Consider the following 24,075-nt stretch of genomic DNA (forward strand, 5'->3'; position numbering starts at 1 on the left):
TCCAGCAGGGCAGCTCAGCTCCTCCTGACTGGTTGCCCTCTAGATACACAGGCACCCCTGGACTCTCGGCTAGCCTTCCCAAAGCAACGGGACCTTTGTTTTCTAATGCAGCCGCTCTCCCGGGTTGGAAGTGTTGCTGAGCTCAAATTCCAACTCTCACGGCTGAAACATTTGGCTGAAACATCTGGCTGAAACATCTGGTCTAGCCGTCCCTGACACATAAAGCTGTCTCTCCCAAAATGCTACCCAGATGCGGATTTCGGGTACATCGGGGTTCCCTCTGAGGAGCGACACCGGTCTGACTGCTTCTAGGCTCAAGCAGTTGTGGATCTTGGACGCCACCAGGCAGGTCCAGCACCACCAAAGGAGCGCTGAAGTTTTGCCCTTTGGAGGAACTGCCCAGAAGGCTCTGCCTGCTGGATCAAGGGCCGGCATCCTCAATGAAGATACCTGCCAAACAGCAAAGCTTGCACAGCGCTCTCCCCACCTGAACAGGTGCAGGAGCCTTATTGGGCTGATAGGTTTTCTCAAAAGCCAGGATCCACCCCTGCTCTGGGCAGGGGGCTGGACTAGATGACCTTGAAGGTCTCTGGACCCTGGTGTTCTTGGCAAAGCAGGGGTCAGTCGGGCCTTTCTCTGCTGGGGGGGGCACCTGCCCTGAGAGCAGCACCTCCCCACCAGGGGCCCCAGAGGGACTGGCAGTTGACAGGGAGGGACCAATGGCTGGGGGGCACAGCAGGAGGGAGGAGGAGGGGTGCTTTGCGCATGGTGTTGCTTACCTTAAAAATTGATGGAGGGAGGCAGGCCCCCCTTCAAAACTGGGGCCCTAATGAGGGTCTTCACTCTGGTCCTTTGGGGCAGGGATCCTCCTCATCAATGCATGAGAAAGAACTCCAGAGACCATCAATCATCATATCTCATCCGCTGCAGGGGTTGAGGCTGGAGGGGGTGCCCCCCGCCAGCTCCCTGGCTTAGCACCCCCAAAATGCGCAGGCCAGCCTAGAGCGCTGGGCACCCCAAAACTTTGGGCCTGCTGGCTGGGAGTGATGGGAACTGTAGTCGCGAGCCACAGGAAAGCCCCTTCTCGACCCCCTGTACCCACCCTGCAATGTCGTGGATGAAGGGGCTCTAGCAGGGTTGGATTTCAAATCCCATCATCCCCAGCCAACGCGCCACAGGCTAGGGAGGGCCGCGGGCTCTCAAGGCTGCTGTCTGAGTGTCTTAAGATCCGGCTGCAGGACCGCGGTTGTTGTTGTTGTGGTCCCCCCATCACACTCGTCGGGCGGCGCGAGAACGGTGCGGCTTGGCCCCCGCCGGCCCCCGTAGGCAATCGCGCCCGGGCGCGTCGCCATGGTAATGCGAGGCCCGTCGGCCGCGGCCTACTCGGCGGCACCCGATGGAGAAATACGAGCGGATCCGGGTGGTCGGGCGGGGGGCGTTCGGGTGAGGACGGCGGTCGCCGTGGCGACGGGGGCGGGCCCTCTCCCCTCCCCCCTCCCCCAGCCAATGGGGGCCTTCCGACTCCGCGAAGTCATTAACCGGCGCTTAATGGGGGGGGCGGTGGCCGCGGGGCGGCTTTGAGAGCCCCTGCGCGGAGGCGGAAAGGCAGGCCGAGTGGCTGGTCTTCGCGTGGGACTACCGCGCCCATCGTCCCCAGCCGGCAAGGCTGCCCAAGGCTTTACCCGCCCCCGACGCCCTTCCGAGGCGCGCGTCGTCTCCCGCGATGGGCTTTGTAGTCGCCGCCTGGGCCGCCCAATCGGCCAAGGGCTTCGGGTCCCGGGGCCCCGTGGATCGGGGCCACCGTCGGCCTTCGACTTTGGTGATGCAAACCCAGCCGCGCAAACAGGGAGGGGCCCCGGGAATCCCCAACCCCCTTGGCGCCCCTTTGCTCCGCAGCCCTGCACCCGCGGGGAAACTGAGGCTCGGAGGCGGGCGCAGGACCCCTCAGCCAGGCTGCGCTTGGGGGCGCATCTCCGGGGAGGGCCCCCGTCCGGAGGTGCCCGGCGGGCCGGGGCCCCCAGCGGGAGAAGCCCCGCCGCCCCCCGCGGCCTGACGGCTCGGCTGCCTCCGCAGGATCGTGCACCTGTGCTTGCGCAGGCGGGACCAGAAGCTGGTCATCCTGAAGCAGATCCCGGTGGAGCAGATGACCAAGGACGAGCGGCTGGCGGCCCAGAACGAGTGCCAGGTGCTGAAGCTGCTGCACCACCCGCACGTCATCGAGTACTACGAGAACTTCCTGGAGGACAAGGCCCTGATGATCGCCATGGAGTACGCGCCAGGTAGCGGCGGCCCCAGCGGGCAGGGGTGGGAAAGGGACGCGTTGCCCACAAAGCGGTGAAGCCCCTCCCGGGAGGGACAAAAACTCCAGGATTCGGGTTAGGGCCCTCGGCAGACCCTAAGCAGCTCGGGCCAGGCAAAGCCGGAGAGTATTGGGATGGGAGACCAAGAGGCAAGCCGGGTCGGTGGCTAGGCTGGGAAGGTGAAAAGCGGTCCGGGAGAAGGCGGTGGCAAGCCGGCCCCGGAGCTGAGAAAACTGCTCAGCCGTATTCATGGCATCACCAGGAGTTGAGCTCCGCTGTGTCTGGACTTCATGAGCGTGGACAGGATGGCATGAGATTAAAGCAGCCTTCTGGGTCTCCAGCACTCCTTACTGCTCACTCACCACCCCTCTTCCGGTTCAGAGTTGAGGGGCCTAAGTTTGTTGGTCAGAACTGTAGCCCTGGGCACAAGGATGAGGAGCCCTACGAAGGTGAGACAGCAAAGGACAGATAGGTCTAGTTGGAAGCGAGCTAGAAACCGACATCCCTGTCCTTGAAGAGGCCCAGTCGGTGAACATGCAGGACCTTGCCGTATGCCGTGCCGGGTTGTTTGTCCGTTTATCCTGCCACGGCGCTCGCTCATTTAGCAACCGCTCAGAATTTCAAGCCGTGAACCTTGTTCCGAGCCTACCCGAAGCAAGGTCTTAAGGGAAGATCCTGGGACTGAGCCCAGGACCTTCTGCAGGTCAGATCAGGGGCTCTGCCACGGAACGCTGCCCTTTCCCAAACTCTGAAGGAAGGCTGCCTCGCCTTCTCGCTAGGTGGAAGTCAGAGTCAGGCCGGCCTGCAGATGAGGCGTTCTTCTTGACCAACTTTTCTCTCTTTCTCTCCTGTTCCCTTGAAATACAGATTCATGCCCTCAGTGTGGATCTTCCTAAGGATTTCTTTCTTTCCCTTGGTGGTTTCAGGCTGGCCATATGATGCCCCCCACCCCAGCCCCCAGCGTCTGCCCCTGGTTCAGAAGTGGGAGTGGCTGGCCACATTCCCTCTCCTGGCCCAAAGGCCAGAGGCTCCTGGTTTCTTATGCTGTGGTGGTCTCTTCCTTGGCGGGGGGTGGGGGGGCAGTCTGCATTCTTGTCCCAAGAACAGGAAACTGTCCCCCACTCTCCCTGGATTTCTGGGAAGGGCCTAAGAGAGCCAGGGGCCATTCCAGCCATATGCCTAAGCCCTGTTCAGCCTTGGCTGTAGGTCAAGAGGACCTGTTTTGCAGCTGGAAAGTCCCACCTTTAACAGCCCCCCAGGAAGGACTGGAAAAACTCCTCTTGCCACTTCCAGGCCAGTTTTGAACTGAATGGCCAGAGACTCTGACACTCTTAAGGCAGCGTTTCTCAACCTTGGCACCTTTAAGATGGGTGGACTTCAACTCCCAGAACTCCCCAGCCAGCATGGCCAGCCTTGCTCTCGGTTTTGATCTATGAGATCAGTGTTTCTCAACCTTGGCCACTCAGGGTCGGTGCGTAGCCTGATAAGACAACATCCCCGGGAGGGGAGGGGCACCAATTTGCGCCCCCCACGATGGATGCTCTGCCCGCACAGGAGGGCAGTCAGGTGCCCTGAAGGTGCTCGGATGGACTTGGGGAGGAGCAGCCTTGTACAGCCAGGGTGTTGCCTCTGTGCTGGGGCGCCGGTCTCCAGATGCCACTTGCAGGGGGTCTCCACCTCCTCCTTGCCCGCTCCCCAGGGGCATCTCTTGGCCTCAGACCAACATGGCCCCTGGCCTGACCTGGCAGGCCATGCTTAACCTTTATTCTTCCATTCCATGAGAGCCCCTGGTTTCTCCCTCCTTCCCTGCCAGGGACCCTGCCCAGCATCTCTCAGGGAGGAAGGTGTCTGTGCCTGTGTGGGCTAGAGCCAGTTGCAGATGCCTGTGATCCTTGCCTGAGGGCGGCATGACAGTATGGTGCGGGGAGGAGGAGGGAAGCCTGCGTGGACTCCGGGAAGTCCTGCTCTCCTGCCCGGGCTCCCAAAGAGCCTCTGCGGGGGTTGGGGGTAGGGGCTGCAAGAGATGGGCCACTTCCTGGCCACACGGCTGCGCTGCTGGGGAGGCTGGAATGCCAGAGAGAAGGGGCCGGCCTTCAGCCAGAGCCAGCTGGGCCCTGTTTTGCAAAGGGAGGTCCTCCTGCCCTGGTTGCAGAAGCAAGTGGGGGTGGGGGTGCCACACTGCAGAGCGGGGTGGGGGCAGGCACTCCCTTCAACATGCAGCCCCACTGGTGGTTTGAAACAAAAGCGTGTTTTGTGTCTGCTGCATAGACAGTCTGAAGGAGGAGGCGCCACAGACCACCTTTGCTTGGAAGCAGAACCACAAAACAGGTTCAGCCTGTTCTGCCCTTGCAGGAGCGTGGCCTCTCCTTTTTTCCCCTTTTCTTTCCCTTTTCTTTGAATGCCGAGACTGGGTTAACCCTTTGTGGATCTTCTCTGTTTGCCAAGCTCCTCCAGGGGTGGGCTTTGAAGATTTCAGGCCCTGGAAGCTTCCCCCTCCCTTTCCCCTTCTCCTCGCCCCAGTGGCCAGGGATCCGAGGGGTCTTATTTTTGCTGCCCCCCTTGCTTGTCTGAGCTACAGCGAGGCCTGGCCTTTTTGAGCAGGCCCATGGTTCTGACTTTAAAACCATGGAATGTGTACGCCTTCCCACCGCCCCATCCCTGGTTCTCCCCCCGAAATGAGGAACTGGCTCCAGGTTGAGGCGGGGGAGCCGGCAGGCAGCTTTGCCCGTCTCCCCAACCCTGTCCTGCTCCTCCCGAGGCATAGCTGGCTCCAGCTGGGAACAGGAAGCGGTCCTGAGCAAACCCGTGGGCCACTGTGGCAGGCAGGGCTTCTGCGCTTGCTGGCATCCTGTCCGTCCCTGCTGGGCAGGCCACGCGGGAGCCTGTCTGCTCCGGGGGTCATCCAGGGGACCCCAGTGAGACTCTTGGGCCGCAGGGTTTTCCGGCATTCTGGCCCTTCGGCGCAACTCTCTCTGAATGTGGTGGCAAACCGTGGTTTCCTCCCTGGAAAGATCTAGTAATGCTCCTGGTCCCCTAACCAGAGGCTGTCCCCACCTGGCTCGGGGCTCCTTGGCCACTGGACTCTGATTCCGTGGGCAGTGGCTCGAGGTGGGGAGCAAACGCTCGGGGAGCCCCGGGCTCTGTGGGCAGCATGCCTAAGGCTGCTTCCCTCTTCCTCTCCTGCCCAGGGGGGACGTTGGCAGAATTCATCCGCAAGCGAGGCAATTCCCTCCTGGACGAGGAGACCATCCTGCACTTCTTCGTGCAGATCCTGCTGGCGCTGCACCACGTCCACGCCAAGCAGATCCTGCACCGGGACCTCAAGACCCAGAACATCCTCTTGGACAAACACCACACGGTGGCCAAGATAGGCGACTTTGGCATCTCCAAGATCCTCAGCAGCAAAAGCAAAGCCTATACTGTGAGCTTCCCGTGGGGGCCCCCTCTGGCCGTTCCTGGGCAAAGGGTGCAAGTTGGCAGAGTCAGCGTCGCCCTGGCTTTGACAGGGCGGCTGCCGAGGCCAGGGCTGAGCCCAGGAGCGTGGCAGGAATGGGGGCTGCCCTGGGGCTTGTCTCCCTGTGGAGACATCTGAGGCCACTGCCTGCCACGTACTTAGCTCTCTGGCCCACAAGCAGGGAGCTCCACGTGTGGCTCTTGGGCAGAGCCGAGCCAGGGCAGGGGGCCTTCTGCTCTCCCCTTTTGCCTGCCTTTCCGGATTTGCCGATGGGCACTCATTCAGGTGCCTCTTTCCCCAGGTGGTGGGCACCCCTTGCTACATCTCCCCAGAGCTGTGCGAAGGCAAGCCTTACAACCAGAAGAGTGACATCTGGGCCCTGGGCTGTGTCCTGTATGAACTGGCCAGTTTGAAGAGGGCCTTCGAGGCAGCAGTAAGGGACTGGGCCAGGCTGGCCGGCTTCTGGGTTGGAACTGGTGTCCCAGTGGTATTCTCTCTGCTGCAGTGGGCACCTGGGGTGCTTGGACATCCGGCAGGCACAACCTCTGAATGCATGTTGCAGTGGCCACTGGGAATGATGACTATTTGTTTTGTGAAGCTCTGCTCTTAGTCAAGTATCCATACACTGTAGCCATCATGGCATGAAGAGATAGGAGGTTTCTTGCCAGGAACAAGACCTGTTTTATACAGAGTAGTTTCCTAGGTAAGAGTGGGGAAGTCCTGGGGGCCTCCTGCTGCCAGTCAGAGCAGGCAGCGCTGAAGGAGGCAGGCGCCAGCATAGGCAGCAGGGGACTTGGGAGGGATTTTAAAGGTGGGCCCACTTGCCCGGTTTTTGGATCTTGGGTTCTTAGCTATTTCATTGTTTCATATTAGATTAGCAGGAAATAATGTACACAGTTAGAAAATCATTTTTTTCCTATCCTGTTTTCTAAAGTTAGTTTTGAAAAAATCACTTGTTTTTGTAACGGAGTTCCTTGGTAGCATGCTTCATGCAGCTCCATTTGGTAACTTCAGCAGTCCTCTGGAGGTGAGTTGGGAGTCAATGTGATTAGCTGGGTGCATATTCCTAGCTTGCTTTCCATGTTTTTGTCATATTGTACCAGTCTGGATTATTTTGGGGTAGGAGAAATGTCTTTCTTCTTGACAAAAGACCCCAAGTGGCAGTTCCTATACCTGCAGATCCAGGCAGGATGATCTTTTCAAATGATCCTGCTTAAATCCTCAGGGGAGGTGGGGAGGGGGCCATCCCATGCCATCCCTCCTCACCAAAGAACATGTGGCATGCTGATCCGGAGGGGGCCAGGGCCAAAGGCGGGGCTGCTTCTGCCTGCGTTCTCAACTGAGAAAGGGCCGCAGTGTTTTCCCCGCCCTCCTGGCAGTTTGGGATCCTGCTGGGCCTGCGATTCTCTGATGGTACTCCCTCATCTCATGCAGAACCTGCCAGCCTTAGTTCTGAAGATCATGAGCGGCACCTTTGCTCCCATCTCGGACCGCTACAGCCCTGAGCTGCGCCAGCTGATCCTCAGCCTGCTCAACTTGGACCCGTCCAAGCGGCCCCAGCTCAGTGAGATCATGGCGGAAGCCCTCTGCATCCGCCCCTTGCTGAACCTTTACACCGACGTGGGCAGCGTCCGGATGAGAAGGCAAGTTGGGGCAGCCCTGTGGTCACCCCGCTCTCTGCCCCCGCTGCCCCCCCGCCTGACTGGAGACTCTCCTCCTGCTCTTGGCAGGCCTGAGAAGCCGTGGACGGCGGTGCCTCCAGTGACCCACGGCAGAGCTGGGGGCGGGGCCGTCACTGCCAGAGTGAGGGGTAAGGCTGGACAAGTGGCGGGGCTCCCTTTGTCTCCCCAGAGGGCTGCCTGGGATTCTCCCCGCAGGGGTGGCAGGTTCACAGGTCCTAACTTAGGACACCATGTGGTGGGGCTGGAGACAGCAGAGCATCTTTCTCCTGCTCCTTTGGCAGGTGGCCCTCCCCCCCCGGCAGCGCACACGTGGCCCTGCCAGAATCCGCCAACGGGGCTTTCTCTCGGACGCAGGCTGTCGCACCGGTTCTGCCAGGCCTGGCCTCCCACCGGCCTTGTCCTCCATCTACACCTGGGGGTGTGGGATCACCACTCCCATCCGGCTGCCCATGCCGAACACGGAGGTGGTGCAGGTGTCCACGGGCCGGACGCAGAAGGCCGGCGTGACCAAATCTGGGCGCCTGGTCATGTGGGAGGTGAGAGGCCTGTTGCTTCTGCCCAGGGTGGGGGAACCCCTCTCTGCTTGCAGTCAAGCTGAAGGGGGGGGAGACTTTGGTTACCCACCCCTGACTTACCCCTGTTTCAAAAGGTTGCTTCAGTTTTCTTTTAAAGCCATAGGCCCTTTGGAGACACGTTGGCCACTCCAAGGGTAGTCAAGATGGGACCTTTAGGCTCCGTGAGAGAGGTGGGTATCAGCAGGGGGGCATTGCAGAGGCACAGGAGATACGCCAGAGAAGAAAGAGAACCCCCCCCCCAGCCAATTAGAACTGAGTACGTTGAATAACCACAAACTGTTCAACTTCAAGGGGAGAGGAGAGAAGGAATGAAGTATCCTGGAGGAGGGTCGGCTGGCTGCCAACCTGATGAGGACTGTCGGAGGAGGAGGAGATGATCTGCTACCCCATTTTGGGCAGGTCCTCGGATACATGAGAAAGCCGGCAGAGGGATGCTGGGGCTCACACAAGCCTCCGAGGGCACCTTCAGACTGCAGGGCCTTCCCCTTTCCTCCGTGCCACCTGGGCCTCTCCTGCTGGAAGAGCAGCTGGGAGCCGGGGCCGAGTCTCAGCCACAAACAGAAAAATAAGCGAGAGATCTGTGGGGCAGGCTGTCACTGTGAAGGAGCTCTGCCCGTGCCTATGAACACGCAGCTTCCGGTTGCTCTGCTGTTCGTTGTTGCTCAAGCCTTGACCCTGAACCCCTCTTGGCCCTGCCTAACCCGGTCTTGCTGTTGCTGCTTTTCGCCCACTGCAGCCGCCCCCCTTTGGCATGGCTGGGGGCCCCTCACTCCCAGGGGCCACTGAGCAGCTGCAGCCCCAGTTTGTGTGCCGTTTCCTGGAGGGCCAGTCTGGAGTGACCATCAAGCATGTGGCCTGCGGGGATCTGTTCACTGCCTGCTTGACAGGTAGGACGAGGGGAGGGGGGCAGGGGCTGGCAGGGGAACCCTTGCACGGCCCCAGGAGGGAGGCCACAGATGCTCCAGTGGGTCTGCACAGCGGTGGGGTACTGGTGCTTTTTCCACTGGAGACCTACAAGGCTTGCAGTGTGCTGGGAAGGAAAAAGAGTCCATTTTTCACTGTTGCAAGACGGTTTTCCCTCCCCTCCACCAGCGTTTTTCAGGCAGAACCGGCATTGTCTCATAAGGATGTTTGCTTGTTGCAAAACTAGGGTTTTCAGAGGGAGAAAAAGGGCCCAGAGTCCACAGCAGGGCTCTCCTTGCTGGCAGGAGGCCTTCGGTCCTGCCCTGGCTGGTCGGGTCAGACTGGAGAGAGGCCTGCTGGGAACGCCGGCTGTGGTCTGTGGGAGCTGCAGGGTTGGGTGGACCCAGGGGGTGAGGGGGTGGCAGCAGCCTGTGGGGGTTCCTGAGATTTGTGGGGAGGCTGAAACCACCTCTTCCTGGAGCTTTAAGCAAACCAGCAAACCAGCAAACTTTCAGCGGAGAGTATGGATTGTCAGCCCCATCAGGCAGACCAGACAAGAAAATCAACTCTTCGGGAAGGCTAAAACAACTTTTACTGAGATTGGCTACAATAACAGAATCTTGCACATCTGATTGTGCTGTACTTCCTTCCCCTCCTTATAATCCCGTGAATCAGGCAGTTGCCTGATTTCCTTCTGAATGTTACCCCCTTACTCGGGGTTCAAGAAGCACTTCAGCCCCTTTCGCCGCGGTTCCTGCCTCTCTCCGCCCGGGTCCCCCTCTGTACTCTCTGCTCTGGGCTGGTCCTCTTCCTGGCCTTTGGGGTCCAGCAGACGGACGCCCCCTTGTGCCTGCAGGCTGGCCTGCTCTTTGGTCTCTGCTGCTCTCGTGGGCTCGGAGGAGCCTGCCAGGGGCAAGCCGAGGGCTGGGAAGCCGGGGCCGAGGGGGAGTGTCAGTGGTTCCCGGTGGCGCAGAGTGTGCCGGCAGCTCCTCCTTGTCCCTGCAGACAGAGGGATCGTCCTGACCTTTGGCAGCGGCAGCAGTGGCTGCTTAGGACATGGAACAGTCATGGACGTGAGCCAGGTGGGTCCTGCCCTGGGCTCAAGTTTCTGGATAGCGGGTATTCCCGGGGAGGAGGCTAGTTGCCTGGGGGCCTCGGGTGTGGGGTGGGCCATTCCCATTTTATCCACCCCCCAGGGAAACAAGGCAGCAGCAGCCTCTTCACAGGGCTGCTGAGGTGCTCCGGCAGGTTTCAAAGGAAAAGGCTCTCAGCCGAGCTCAGCTTCCTGGTGGCCGCGTCCACTTAACTTCTCCTCCTTCCAAAGAGACCAAGGCGCGTTGTCACTAGCTTTCTCTGGATCCCCAAGAGCTGGGGGCGCCATGGGCCCTCATCTGGGCACCTGCCTTGAGCAAGCACCCTGCTCCAGTGAGCACCCTCTTTGGAGCGTTTCAGGAACACGGGCCCCGTGGCCATAACGTGAAGAATGGGGAAGGGGGCTGGGGGCCACCTCTCGGGGCCGCTTGGGCCGGGAGAAGCGTCCGTGCGTGGCTTTATTACTGGCTTCCTTGGGGTGTGGCCAAGATTGGCTGGCGGGGGAGTGTGTTTGGGGTTCGACCAGGAGGATGAGTCCTGGGGTCCCCAGCCAGGGGTTGGAGGTACTGATCTGCCCAGGTGTGTCCAAAAGGGAAGCCAGTGGAGAGCCTCCTGCATACCCTGCTGGGATTCACATGATGGAAGAAAGCAGGACTGGAGGGAGAACAGAACAGCCTCCACGCAGTTGCCACCTTCCAGATTCCTTCTCCTTCCGCCGTGAGACAAACCTCGACTGCGGCTTCAGTGGAGGAGCTGAAATCTTGCCAGGGTGCAGGCAGTGCAGGAGAGAAGGGAAGCCAGAGGGGGAGTGCTGTTGGCTGAGGCTCTTCTGACGTGCTTTTTGCAGCCCAAGATTGTGGAGGCCCTGCTGGGATACGAGATTACACAAGCAGCCTGTGGCGCGTCACACGTCCTGGCCATGTCCAGCGAAGGGGAAGTCTTCACTTGGGGCAGAGGGGACAATGGTGAGCACAGGGCTCCAGAGCCCTGAGAACCTTGGAACTGCTGCTGGCCTGCCTCTTCCCTGCTCAGGGTCCTCTGAGGCTCCCTCATGGGGAGGCGACAGGAGCTCCCACCAGCCAGCCCCCTCCCTCCTCCCTTCCCTGCCTTCCTGTCTCCTAGGGCGCCTGGGGCTGGGGACCCTGGAGTGTCACAGCTCCCCACAGCTGGTGCCGCTTCCCTCCGGCTACGAAGCACAGAAGGTCCTCTGTGGCATTGATGCCTCCATGCTCCTGACATCCAAGAACCAGATTCTTGCCTGTGGCAGCAACAGGTAGGGTGAGGGTCACAGCACCGCCCTGCCGCCTGCCTTCCAGGAGAGGCTGGGGACCATCTTAGGACTCAGATTGGACTCCAGGGGCTCAGAAAGCCCCAGTCTTGGTTGGGGGCCCAGCTGTTGGCAGAGCTTGAACTGGCAGCTGAGAGCCAAGTGGGCCACCAAGGGTTCAAGGTAGAGATGGCAGCTTGGCCCTCACTCTTTCCTCCCACCAGGTATAACAAGCTGGGGCAGGACAGGATTGTGCCCCAAGGGGAGCCCCTCACGGCTGCTGACCAGGTGGAGGAAGTGCTGGTCTTCAGTCCTGTCTGCTCAGCCCCCTTGAGTGAAGAAGCCATTGCGGGCGCTGACATTGGAACGGCCCATTCGGCAGCCATCACCGGTGAGCATCGGAGAGGCCTCGGGCAGCGCTTCTGGCGAATGAGCCAGGAAGGCCTTTCGGGACTCCTAAGAAAATCAGAGCATCCCCTCGGGTCTGCTTTGGTTCAGAAGCTGGATAGCCAGGATGGTGAACTTCAATGCTAAGCAGACATCTTATGGGGTAGCCACCACAAGCACCCCCCACCTCCCAGGGAAACATGGGAAGTGGGGAAACAATTATAAGGCTTTGCCACCAGTGAGAATTTTTAGCTGATTAATTTTTGGCTGATTAATCAATTCGCGTTGGCCTTTTAGCTGAAAGCAGAGTGGCAAAGAATCCTTGCCGTTCAGTCCAAACAAATCTGCATCGTGGCTGACCTTTTCCACACACACTTCTCAGATGAGATAAGTGTTGGAAAAGTTACTTTTTTTTTTAAGGGACTCCTCATTACAGGTAGTTCTCGTTTAATGACCACTCGTTCAGTGACCATTTGAAGTTACAACGGTGCTGGATGAGGGGGACTGGCGACCGGTCCTTGACGTTCCAACTGTCGCAGCGTCCCCACGGTCACGTGATCGCGATCCGGGTGCTTGGCAACCAGCTCCCACAACAGTTGCAGCGACACGTGGTCACCGGGTCACCATTTGCCACCTTCCCACAAGCAAAGCAATGGGGGAGCCGGCAGGGGAGGTCGCAGGCCACTCTGGTAAGTGGCTTGCACTCTCCTGTGCCCAGCAGCAGCCACCCCTGGCCCTGCCATGCTTGTGCCATGCCTTGCTGGCCACCTGTGCACCCTCCCTGCCCGGCAGCAGCCACTACCTACCTGCTGACCTGCTTGCTAGCCACCTGGGACTCACTTAACAACAGCAGTGGGGAGTGCCGGGCCTGCTGCCTCTAAGCAAGTGTCATGCGCTGCCTACCGCTGAGTAAAACACAGACACTGTTTCAGGGAAAGCAGGTTCAGGTTTATTACAGCGTAGTGCTGGACGAGGAAAAAGCTGAGAGTGAAGGGAGCGCGCCGGTGCGGGGTTTAAATACCCGCGCCGGTCAGCGCCCCCTCACTTTGGGTTGCGTCATCCCCCCTTTGTCCTGCATGCTTTCGTGCCGGTAGGTGAAGGGTTGCGGGGCCCCTGCTGGTGCCCCGGGATTGCCCATAATCTGTTTCTTCCTTCAGCCGGTGATTTCTGTCAGCTGGGCGATCTCCGTTGCGCTTTGCTGACAGCTTAGGTGTGCCTCGTGATCCGCCCTGTCTTTGTCTTTCCTTCTTCCTCTTTTGTGTCCTGATGGCTGAATCATCCGGCCGGGGTCTGTGTCTGTTGTTGTGCGTGCTTAGTATTGTCATGTGTGCCGTTGTGCTGATGTCTTCAGCTCAACGGCACTCATGACAGCAAGGCGGTCACGTGACATCACATTTTATGACCGCCTTGCTTAGTGACAGAAATTCCGGTCCCAATTACCATCGTCAGCTGAAGACTGTCTGTATTAAAGTTGTCTGTCTTCCCCCACGCCCTGTGTAGTAACACATCAGTGCAGAATAGCTTCTGAACAGAAGCCGGGTGCTGGTCCTTTGCAGCCAGTCCGGTCGGCTGGCCAGCGTTAGCAGGGCGAGTGCTTGCCGAGCCTCCAGGGTAGAGCTGTGGGAGCCAGGGGGCAAGGACAGCCCCAGAGAAGGGGGTGCACCCCACAGCACGATGGGCTTTCTGGCCTTTTCCATCGACAGCCTCCGGTCAGTGTTATACCATCGGGAGCAACCAGCACGGCCAGCTGGGCCCCATCTCCTGTCGCGCCAGCCGTGCCCCATACCTGGTGGAGGGGCTCCAGGCCGTCAGAGTCACCATGGTGGGATGCGGCGACGCCTTCACCCTGGTCGTGGGAGCGGGTGAGTGGCCGGACGTGGGACCCAGAGCCCCTTGCCCTTCAGACACCACTTGGGGTCAGCTGGGTCACATTAACGCCTTTGCCTCCCCAGATGGTGAGGTCTACACCTGGGGGAAAAGCGCCAGGGGGCGCCTGGGCAGGAAGGAGGAGGAGGCGAGGAGCCCGCGGCCCGTGCAGCTGGAAGAGGGCTCTCCCGGCCTGGTCGTCTCGGTCTCCTGTTGCCACGGCAGTACCCTGCTGACCGTCAAGCGTGAGTAGCTGGCTTGTGGGCACAGGCTGCCCGGGGAGACCTGGGTGCTGGCCACCAGCTGGCAGACAGTGTGAGAAGCAACAGTGGTGCCTCCACCTTGGCCTGTGCCCGCTGCCATCCTCCCCCTGTGAGGCATTGGCTAGCAGAGGTGGACGGGCAGGAGGCTGCGCAGGGCTCCGACCCCCAACTGCTGTCTTGGGGCTCTGCAGTGGGCTTCCTAGGAAGTTTCTGGGGCCCCTTGGCTTTGGAACTCCAGAACCCTGAAGCCTCCCAGCCATGGAAGGCAGGAGCTGCGCTGATGTGCCCACTCAAAGAATTAACCACCGTGTTCCTCCAGCAGGCGAAGCTGTGGCTGCCCAGCTAATTTTGCCTGCGTCAGAATGGTTGAGTTTGAAGCAGAGGCATGCCTTCCTCTTGCCCTTTGGGGGTCCTGTGTCTCTGCCCAAGAACCCCCCAAGAAGCCTGGGCTGAGGCAAGCTCTTTCTGGCACCCAGTCTGTTTTGTTCCTGTGCTGGGGCAAGCTAGCTCTGTTTTCAGCCAGGTGGCGTTTTGGTTGCAGTGGCCCCTTTTTCAGCCCAGTTCTCCTCCTCTCGGAGGCATCTCCTAGCGAGACCAGTGGGGACTTCAGCTGCAGGACCTGCTCCACAGGCTTCTCAGGGCTGCATTTAGGGGAGAAGCCCTGCAGCTGTTGGAGCGGCAGGGAGACAAGGAGTCCGAGCAGCCTGAGAATCCCACCAGGAGCAGAGCTCATCTGGGGACAGAGAGGCCAGCAGCAGACAAGGTCCTGGGATACTTTTCGAAGCTCCTCTCTGCTGCCCGTGGACAGGAAATCCTGAAATAGCTTCTCTCCTAAACGTGGCCCCAAGGAGAGTGTGAATCAGCCAGTCGGCATCTGTGCCTCCGCTGGGAAAGCCAGAGGGGGAGCTGGCGATGAATGGATGGCTAGTGAGGAAGCCAAAAGATGAAAAGGAAGGGCTGAGTTCATAGGTTTCAGCCCGGAGACAAAGCTCCTCTGTATGAGGTCCCCCAGGTTTCTGCCAGCTACTGTGCCTTTGCCAGCCTTGCTTCTAACTGCCCCCTGCCCAGTGCTGTGGGAGGGAGGGAGGTCCTGGTGGCCAAACTACCCTTCCCTCGCCAAGCAGGCTGCCAGGCTGGGTGATTTCTGGTCTCAGTGTATCTTTCACATTTCAGCTGCAGTGGAAGAATCCAGCCCACAGTGAGGGGAACGGACCGGGATGGAAACAGAAGGAGCTGGAAGGACACCGGCATCCCTCCCGCTTGCAGGGACTCCTGATCCACCTCATCCTGGAGGCTGAAGCAAATCTGGCCCATGGCTGGGGAGGGAACGCCACACCCACTGATGCAGGCATCTGCCAGATTGCTCCCCTTCCTTCTTCCTGCCCGAAGCTTCTGGGAGGGGGAATGGCTGCTTTGGCATCCGTGCCCCCACAGGCAGCGTGTCCAAGGCCGAGCAGCATCTCCTGCAGAAGGCCCAGCTCCTCCCTGGAGGGTGGCCTTGGAGGCTGGGGAGCCACGGGGCCAGGCTTACGCTGACTCCTGCTCCTGCCGACTCTGACTGCTGGGTAGCCGCTCGCAGGACCCCAGCGGAGAGGGCTGCCATTCCAGCACGACTGGGAGTGATTCGGAGGCCTGAGCGCTGCTGCTGCTGCTGCTGCTGCTGTTTTTATTCACCCCACTGCCTTGTTTTGTGATCTGGCCTCAGTCCCTGTTGGACATGGTCTGTTGAGCCCCCTGCAGCCCGTGGGGGCCATCTGCAACGGAGCAGTCTTGCTTCTGGAGCCACTATTTCTCCCAGGCAGTGTCCAGTCCCGTGGCACCTCCCAAACTGTATGGAGTCTCGAAATCTCAGTCTGCCTGACCCCCATGAACAATAGCCCCTTTCTTTGTCAAGCCTCTGCTCCAGGAGCAGCTGTCTGTACTTCATCCCCTGCAAAGTTTGAAAGGGGGGGGGCAATTTAGCACAACTGAAAGCCATGTTTTTATCCAGCACCAGTATCCTCCATTTTTAGTGCCTCTTAGAAAGAATTGCAGTGTATCGACAGTTGTCATTACTACTGGAATTGTGTATTTGGCATGCGCACTTTTGCGTTCATAAACCCACCAATCTGTAATTGCTCAGTCTATGGAATATTTTGAGGAGGGGCCTACTTCGGTCAGAACACTGTTTGCTAGGCCCTGTCTGTTACTTAACTGCCCAGGTTTGGGTCAGGACAAGACCTGAGGGTGGAAGAGCTGGGAGTGAGGCCACAGAGCTTTAGAAGCTGAGCAGCTGCTTTTTCCATGAGAAGCCCCAGGTTCCATCTTTAGCCTTGAAAAAGAAGCAGGGCAGGTGATGGCAGGCAGATTTCCCCCCGGCTACTTGAGGAGACAGTGCAGAGTACATGAGGAAGTTGTCTGATTGTGGGCAAGGCAGCTGCCACAGCTGGAAGGAATTCTCAAATAAGGAATTGGCTCCACTGTTGGTGATTGATGGATTTTTTTTTCTCTGAGTAAGCAGAGACTGACTGAGAAATATAAGGTAGTTTCAAGGAAGTGAGTAAGCTAATGGGGAGAGCTAACAGGAATTTGCCAGTGGCATTTGGGACAGACCAGTTTAAGTTCGGTTGATAAGAGAAAAGAATTTATCAGATTAGAGAAATAACATTCTGTAACAAAAGCTGACAAAGGAGACAACTCCATTACAGACAGAATCGAAGCAAACCTGTACTGATGGTACAGTCAGAGACTGCTTTTAAGTTCTCACAAAGGAAACGGGTTTTTGAGTCTTCGGGGGAAGAAAAAAAGATGCTGCAGAAGAGGAGACATGATGACAGACCTCCCAAGGATTTAGGGGGCAGCAGTTATGCCCTGCAAGAAGACAAAGGGAAGAGTTGTGGCTACTATGAGGAGCTGAAACAAGCGTGCTGTCTGCCAGGAGTGTGCCGACAGAACAGCTTCCAAAATTTATCCGGCCCGGTGATCCTTACCCCTTTCTGCTAACCCAGCTGGGCACAAATGGTGCTGCAGAGATCAGCCACTGCTGTACTTGCCACAGACTTCGAAGCTCGAGGTGCCAGGGCTTCAGGTGGTCTTCCCATCCATCATGAAGGAAAACAGCTAAATCCTAATAGATAGCCGAGAAAAGGCAGAGCTACTGAATTCGTTTTTTGGCCCCCTGTTCAACAACAGCAAAAAATGCTCCATCAGGACATTTGGAGAGGCAGGATTGAAGGTTAAAATTTATAACTCTAGTCAGGAAGTGCCTCCTTAATTTGAATGAGCTTCATTCTCTGGGACCAGATGAATTGCATCCTAGGATACTGAAGAACTAGCTGATAGTCTGGCTGAACCCTTGTGTGTCGCCGTTGAAAAATCCTGGAGAACTGGTGGAGTGCCAGATAACTGGAGGAGAACAAATAGGAAAGAACAGAGAGAAAATGTGGGAAACTACAGACCAGTCTAAAGATTCTAGAGCAGCTCATAAAGAAATTGGCTTGTAGGCCCCTTGGAAACAATCTGGCAATTTCAAGACTTCAGCATGAGCTTGTCAAGAGCAAATCTTGCCAGACGAATCTATCTCCTTTTCTGTATTGTGTAATGTCCTTAATAGAGTACCGTGCCTAGTTCTGGACACCGTTCTTTAAAAAAGGATTCCGTTAAATTGGAACAGGTTCAGAGAACGGGGATTGGGGGATAGAAAAGACGCTAAGACTGTGAAGGGAGAATAAAGGAGCTGCATGCGTCCCACTTTGAGAAAGGACGGGGAGATCACACAGCTGGAAGGTGTCACAGAAGACAATTGGGCCCTGTTTTCTCTTCTTGCAGGACGTGGAATAATGGGTTTAAGTTACAGGAAAGGCGGTTCCGACTGGATGCTAGGAAAAAAGAGCAGTTTGGTGGTGGAGTGGATGTCTTGGAGAGGTGATGGGTTCCCCCTCGTGTTGAAGGGGAGGCTGGGCAGCCCTCGGGCAGGAGCGCTTTAATTTGGATTCAGCAAGTTGAACTGAATGACCTCAGAAACCCCTTCCAACTCCTGTGATTCTACAGTCTTTTTGGTCCGTCAAGACCGGAAAGAAAAGGATTCCTGCCAGCAAAGCATAAGCACTGCAGGGGGTGGAGAGAGATGGTTTGGGGGACCGTGGTCTGAGTTTCCTGGAAGATACGCTGCTAACTGAAATAAATCGCACCTCACAAGGACCAGTAAAAATAAGGTTGGCCCAGTTTGCCCAGGAGGGCTTTCAGCTGGACCCCGGGAGGGTTGGGGGATGAAAGCCCTCAAGGCAAGGCCCGTGTCACGTAGAAAGAACTGGGAGTGGTAAGTGGTCTAAAGTCCAACCACGGGCTTGTACCCCATCCTGCTTGCCGGGGCACAAAAAGGCAGCCCATCACTTGGGCAGGCTGAAGTTGGTCCAGGGTGTTCCAGCAGGGAAAGAGTGTTTTCCCGGGGCAAACTGCAGAGACAACCCACGCGGCCCACCCGTGGCACTGGACGAGGCAGCCTGAAGGGACGGGGCGGCAGTTGTTGAGTTCCGGTCCACTGGGATCGCCTGTTCTCCAGGGCTGGAAGACCAGGACTCTGGCTGCCCCAGCCAGCGCCTCCTTTTTCAAGTAGGTGGATCAACTGGCCAGCCTCAGGAGCACGAAGCCCTGGCCGTGCACAGGGCCACCCTTGTCTGAACAGAGGCAGTGGAGAGCATAGCGAGGGGCTCCTTTCCTGCGCTCCCAGCATCAGCAGGGCAGAAGCCTGTCCCGCCGGTGGCTGCTCAGCTCCTCTCTTCCCGAAAGGCTCTCTTACAAAGTTCTCCCCATGGTAGAACATCACCTGGGATGTACAGCCACCCTTCCTCCCCACATTTGCCATTTTGGATGGTCAGAACTGCACGTACGCCATGATTTAACACGAGAGTCAGTAAAGTGATGTTCAAGGCTTCCACAGCGCTCACCCAGCAGCGGTGTCTCTGTGGCAGAAATCGGGGGGGCCGCTGGATGGCAAGCCAGAGATGACAGCAAACTCTGCTGAAGGGGGAACAGGTGAGGCCCAGATGCCTGGCAGGAGGCAGATCTTCAGCTGTGGAGGATTATCCTATTGACCAATCAGCCTGAGAGGGAGTGGGATCCCAGGGACACCCTGCAGCAAAGGACTCTTGGCAGTGCACAAAGACAAAGGACAGACTAAAAGTGCAAGAAGACTTCCACCATCCGAAGGAGGATACGAATAGAATACAACAACATGTAGAGAGACACAGCCTCTGGGCCTCAGACCCCCCCGCACCTACCTCCCGCTAGCAGCTTCTCACAAGTCGATTGAACTGCCCAGGCTGATACCAATGGAGAATGTGGCCCTGCAGATGCCTTGGCCCGTTATAGGGCAGCGCCAGCCCTTTCGATTGCCCCCCGAGGTCTGCTGGCAACCAGTGCAGGGCGGAGTGCGCTTCCACCGGCGAGCACCGGCCGGCACGTGAACCACTGGGCTTTGAACCGGCTGCAGCTTCAGAGCGGTCGTCAGAGGCAGCCCCCCGGAGGGCGCATTGCAGCGGTCGGAGCAGGCAGTGACAACGGTCGGAGCAGCGCCCTCCGGCCCCAGGCAGGGCTGCAGCTGGCACGACGGCTGAAGTAGGGGAAGGCCCTCCTAGCCATGGCCTCCACCTGCTGTCCCAACAGCAGCCAGAATCCAAGAGGACATTGAGTCACAGGCCTGCCCTGCCAGGGGTAGCACTACCCGGTCAAGAGACCCCGCTGGGGCAGACACAGAACCCCAATGACAAGGAGTGACTCTCTTGCCAGCGTTCAGTGCAAGCCTGTCCTGTCCCATGCGGGCTTTGTAGATTGTAGGAAAGCTATAGGGGATTTCAGGATCCCGTCTGGCAAAATGCCGCATGACGCGCTGACCAGCACCCTCGTTCTGTGTGTGCTGGACAGCATGGCTGTTAACTGGACGCCTGGCCAGCCTGCATGCCATGCTTCGAGAGGGCTTCCTGATGATCCCTCGTCCAGCTGGTAGCCAGAGGGGCCACAGGTGTCAATCCTGGCTTTTCTTCAAAATTTTATTTATGACTTGGATGAGGAGATGGAGGAAAATCTGCAGATGACACAAAATCAGGTAGAATAATATCTCAGGGCACAGAAATACAATTCAAAATAACCTTAGGCTAGAAAAATGGGCTGGAAATAATGAATTGAACAGGCAGCTGCAAACGTGCAGACGCACCTCCAGTGTAGAACCGGGGCCGCCTGGCCTTGTAGTAACACTTGTGAGAAAGACGTGAAAACTGAAAACGAGTCATCAGTGAGGCGTGCTGAAGAGGCAGCTGCAGTTTTCGGGTGCATCAACAGAAGTTTCCAATCACCAAAAAAAGAAAAAAGAAAGCTCTGGTTCATTCTGCACTGGCCAGTGACCATCTTGAATATTGTGTCTACTTAACGGGTGCCGCTTCCAGGACCGGCCCAGAAAATGAGAGTGGTCGGGGCCGGAGGGCAGAGATGGGGGGAGCCGGGCCTGCTCAGCCTTCAGAAGAGGAGACGAGATGGCAGGTTCCAACCAAACTTGGGAAAAACCTCCCAGGAGTGACCCAGAGGGTGAGGCGTGGGCAGACTCCCCTTTGCTGGCAGCACAGAAGTGGAGGCTGGACCCCCTTGGCCTGGGACGCCTCCCTCTGGATTCCTGCCCTGAGGAAGCTGCTGGGCTGGACTCTGGGATTCTAATTCCTCCTGGGAAGGTGGCGGGAGGCGAAGTCAAGGTCCAACCAAGCTCCGTTTGATCTGCTGTGAGCTGAGAGGGGAGCTGGGCCAGGGTGGATCAGAAATGCTTGGGCTCCGAGTTAAGTGGCACCCCTGGGCCCCAAGTCCAGGAGCATGGCCCTGCGTAACAAGTGGGCCAGCCTTGCTCCTCTCCTTCGGGGGGCTGGCAGAGGCGCCCCTGTGCTTCCCCCTCCCACCTGTGCTGGGATGGGGTGGGGAAACAGCCTTCCCCGTGCTTTGCAGGGATCCCCTTCCGATTGCCAGAAGGGCTGGGCTGACTGTGCAGTAGGGCGGCAGGGACCCAAAGCTCCCGCTGCTGCGCCTGCCAGACCCCCCCAGCTATCTGTGGCTGACTGCACAGCAGAGACCGGCTGTTCAGGCTGCAGGGGGCTTGCTGCTTCAGCAAAGCCCCAGGACCTGCTTTTCCTACTCAGGGCGTGGGTCACAGTACCCAGCAGTTAGGGTACTGTACTTGCTCAGAAGGCAAGCAGATCCTGAGTTAACAGAAATGCACAACGTAGATTGATTTGGGGCTCAAGTGCACAACAATCCTGCATGGCAGGCCAGAACAGTCACTGCCTTGAGAATTCCATGATGGTGGGAAAACTGAGGCAGGAGAAAGCTTCATGATGTTATGGAAATATTCCAGTCAGTCCTGACAGAGTTTCAGCACCCAAGTACCCACATACAATCAATACAGGTAGTCCTCGCTTAATGACCGTTCATTTAACGATGGTCTGAAGTTACAACTGCCTCAGACCTGTTCAGAGAAAGTGCTTTACGACCTGTACTCAAACTTACGACTGTCACAAAACGTTGCACCACCCCCACAGTCGTGTGATTGTGATTCGGGCACTTGGCAGCTGGCTTGCATTTATAACCAGCTGCAGCGTCCTGTGGTCACATGATCACAATTTGCAACATTTTTTGCCAGTTTCCAGTGAAAAACATCCACTGGGGAAGCTGATTCACTTAACAACCCATGATTCACTTAATGGCCACAGGAATTCACTTAACTATCATAAAAATGGTTGTAAAATCTGATCTGGTCACATGGTGACTCACTTAACCAGTCTTCCAGTCCCTATTGTGGTCATTAAGTGAGGACCACCTGTACTCACTTATCTGCATTTGATTTCAGTCTTACTAAGTTGGAATATCTAGGATCCACAACTGGGGGGCTGCGTTGTTCATACCCGGTTGATCTACCCTGGCTCTTACAAGCAGAGCTGCTGTGCTTGTGCAATGAGTGGAATTTGTGTTAACCTTGGCCAGCATGTGTATAGCTTAACGTGTCGTGAGAAGCCACCTGTCGAGATCCTGTTGGGTTCAACATCTCATGCAGATCCAGGGTGGTGCATCAGGAAAAGAGCTGGACCCGGGCTGGGGAGATCCTGCTTCAAGTCTCCACTCAGCTATGAAGGTCCTTGGGGGACTTTGGCCTGTTCACTCTCTCAGCCCGGCCTACCTTATGGGGCTGTAGTATGGGGAAAAGCACAGGAGACGAAAGTGCTATGAAAGGTGGGGTGGTGCAGAGGGAGGCAAAGAAAAGGTTGGCAAAGGAACAATATGTTGAAAAGGGAGACTTCTTGTGGTGGCTCTTGCAATACCTGTTTCCTGGCCTGGCTCATCTCGAAGGGCCCGGCAGATACAAATTTGATAAAAAGAATAAATAACAAATCTGAACTGTGGCCAAAGTCAGCATCCAGGCTAGGTGTATTTTTGCATCCTCCCCACCTGGCAAGAACAGGCTCTGATGCGGAGAGCAGCCAGCCAACCCACCAGCTCAGGCCCTTTTCCTGCAGCCCCCTCCCCGGCCCTTTTCCTGCAGCCCCCTCCCCAACATGTGTGTGCCAATGTGGCGTGGCTACCGACATGCCCCAATCTTGGGCTTATGGGAGTGAAGTTGCCCTGCAGGGCCAAATGGTGGAACTGCAGATATTCTCCTCCTGTTTCTCAGCAGTCTGCTTTGATTTAACATCTGGAGCCGCCAACCTCCCCTCCCAATTCAGCTCATAATGGGAAGGAAGGGGCTGCAGATCGGGACTGGTGGGCATTGCCCTCCTCTGTGCCCTCCTCCTCCCCCACTCGGCCAGTTTTTTCCCCCCTGCCCCCTTCCAAAATAACTGGCAGCATTTTGCCCTGAAAGCCTCCCAGGCAAAGCTGGAGGGGGGGGATTGCACTATTTGGGTATCTCCTTCCAGGGGTGGAGGCACTCCGTTCCCTTGGCTCGCAGAGGAATTCAGAAAATGTTTGGAGCCTGAAATCAGGTGCCTGCGGGGGGGCGGCAGGAGCCAGGATAAGAGAAGGGCTGTCAACAAGCCGTCAAGGCCCTCGCTTGGCTCCAGCCTGGAAACAGGACGGTGGGAGCAGTTTTGGCTTCTGCTGCATTCCCTTGGACGCGGGTCATAACAAAGCAGAGAAACCTGTAAGCAGCCTCTGAAGCACTGGGAGGGAAGCACAGCCCAGTGGGTAGAGCATTGGCCTGCTGGGCAAGGGCCACCTTCCCTGGCCTGGAGGCCTGGAGGCTGCAGTCTGAGACTGCTGGGACCTGGGGTGGCTGAAGGCAGCCCGTGGTGGGATCCCCACGCCCAAGGCCCACAAGCAGCGTTGGCACTTTGTGCAGCCAACCTGCCAAATGCGTGCAGAAGCCCAGCCTGCCCCCCGTCCCCCCTTGAGCTCCGTAGGGCGAGGAGGTTGTGCACAGGAGGAAAACCAGGCTAATTGTGCTAAGCCTGCTGTGTGAACGGAGCACCACTGATGTGTGCGTTGGGCGCCGTGAAGGCGATGTCCTTGGTTGTGCTGGTCCTATACCAGCCACGGGTGTGGGGAAAACGACCTTGGCGCCAGTCTTGCTTCTTGTCCAAACTGACTTGGAAAAAACATTTTAATGTAAGTGGGAGAGAAGCCAGCTGCCGCTAAACAGGCCCAGCTCCAGGCCCGCCTACTTCCTCACCTGGCTGGTGTCTTCGGTGTCTCTGCAGCTGGAAGGGCCAGAGGCTGCAGGCCCCCCCCCAGTGCAATCCCAAAATGTGCCCCTGTCCCTAACAAAGACCGAGTCAGGGCAGAGCGAGAGACTCTGAGGCTGGCCAAAGGGGGGGCGAAGGAGCCTGGGTACCTTGCAAGGGTTTCACCAGGGCTGTGCCCACCAGGGAGCAAGCCGGCCTCCCCCCATTTGGGGAGTGTCTGTCTGGGCCTGGGGAGAGTGCCCCCCCCACAAGACCCGCTCTGCAGCGCCCCCCACTGGGGAGAGACGGGAGGAGTCTCCAGAGCGGGTTCTGGGGTTGCCCACTCTGCCAGCAGCGATGGGTCTCGCTTAGCAAAACGTTCCTGGCAGTGGTTCAGTTTTAACAGACGGGGGTTAAGCACGTGGCGCAGGGAAAGCCGAGACAAACAGGCTTTGCAGCCAGGGAGCGCTCTTAAACTCCTCTGCCAGCCCGGCTGGGCCCCTGGACATCCCTTCCAACGTCCAGCAGCTGCTTTGTGGTGGGCAGACGCAGCGCCTCCCTTGCGAGAGCGGGTGCCAGGAGGGGTCCAGGACAGGCTGTGCTTGTGATCACCCAGAG

At 57.8% G+C, this 24,075-nt stretch overlaps 1 protein-coding gene across 3 annotated transcripts; it reads left to right on the forward strand.

Annotated features, from left to right (window-relative positions):
* The first annotated feature begins 1,351 nt into the window (after window positions 1–1,351).
* On the forward strand, window positions 1,352–16,155 carry NEK8 (NIMA related kinase 8). Of its 3 annotated transcripts, none has more exons than XM_063295104.1 (15): window positions 1,352–1,443; window positions 2,074–2,279; window positions 5,489–5,721; window positions 6,056–6,187; window positions 7,189–7,397; window positions 7,485–7,564; window positions 7,791–7,972; window positions 8,748–8,898; window positions 9,920–9,996; window positions 10,854–10,971; window positions 11,129–11,279; window positions 11,498–11,664; window positions 13,364–13,522; window positions 13,613–13,771; window positions 14,112–16,155. In XM_063295104.1, the coding sequence occupies exons 1-15, from the start codon at window positions 1,397–1,399 to the stop codon at window positions 14,240–14,242; spliced, it is 2,202 nt and encodes a 733-aa protein (XP_063151174.1). In that variant the 5' UTR covers window positions 1,352–1,396; the 3' UTR covers window positions 14,243–16,155. The 3 variants fall into 3 exon arrangements, with proteins under 3 accessions (XP_063151174.1, XP_063151182.1, XP_063151190.1); XM_063295112.1 differs by having other exon boundaries at window positions 14,963–16,155; XM_063295120.1 differs by lacking the exon at window positions 13,364–13,522.
* The last annotated feature ends 7,920 nt before the right edge of the window (window positions 16,156–24,075 follow it).

The sequence above is a fragment of the Candoia aspera genome, chromosome 1 (genome assembly GCF_035149785.1).
Source record: "Candoia aspera isolate rCanAsp1 chromosome 1, rCanAsp1.hap2, whole genome shotgun sequence".
NCBI lineage: Eukaryota > Metazoa > Chordata > Lepidosauria > Squamata > Boidae > Candoia > Candoia aspera.

Excerpts from the sequence above, each read along its gene's own strand:
- NEK8 (XM_063295104.1), top strand. The coding sequence starts at position 1,397 with ATGGAGAAATACGAGCGGATCCGGGTGGTCGGGCGGGGGGCGTTCGG. Across the intron at positions 9,997-10,853 it reads CAGTCATGGACGTGAGCCAG|CCCAAGATTGTGGAGGCCCT; the intron begins GTGGGTCCTGCC and ends TGCTTTTTGCAG. Across the intron at positions 10,972-11,128 it reads TTGGGGCAGAGGGGACAATG|GGCGCCTGGGGCTGGGGACC; the intron begins GTGAGCACAGGG and ends CCTGTCTCCTAG.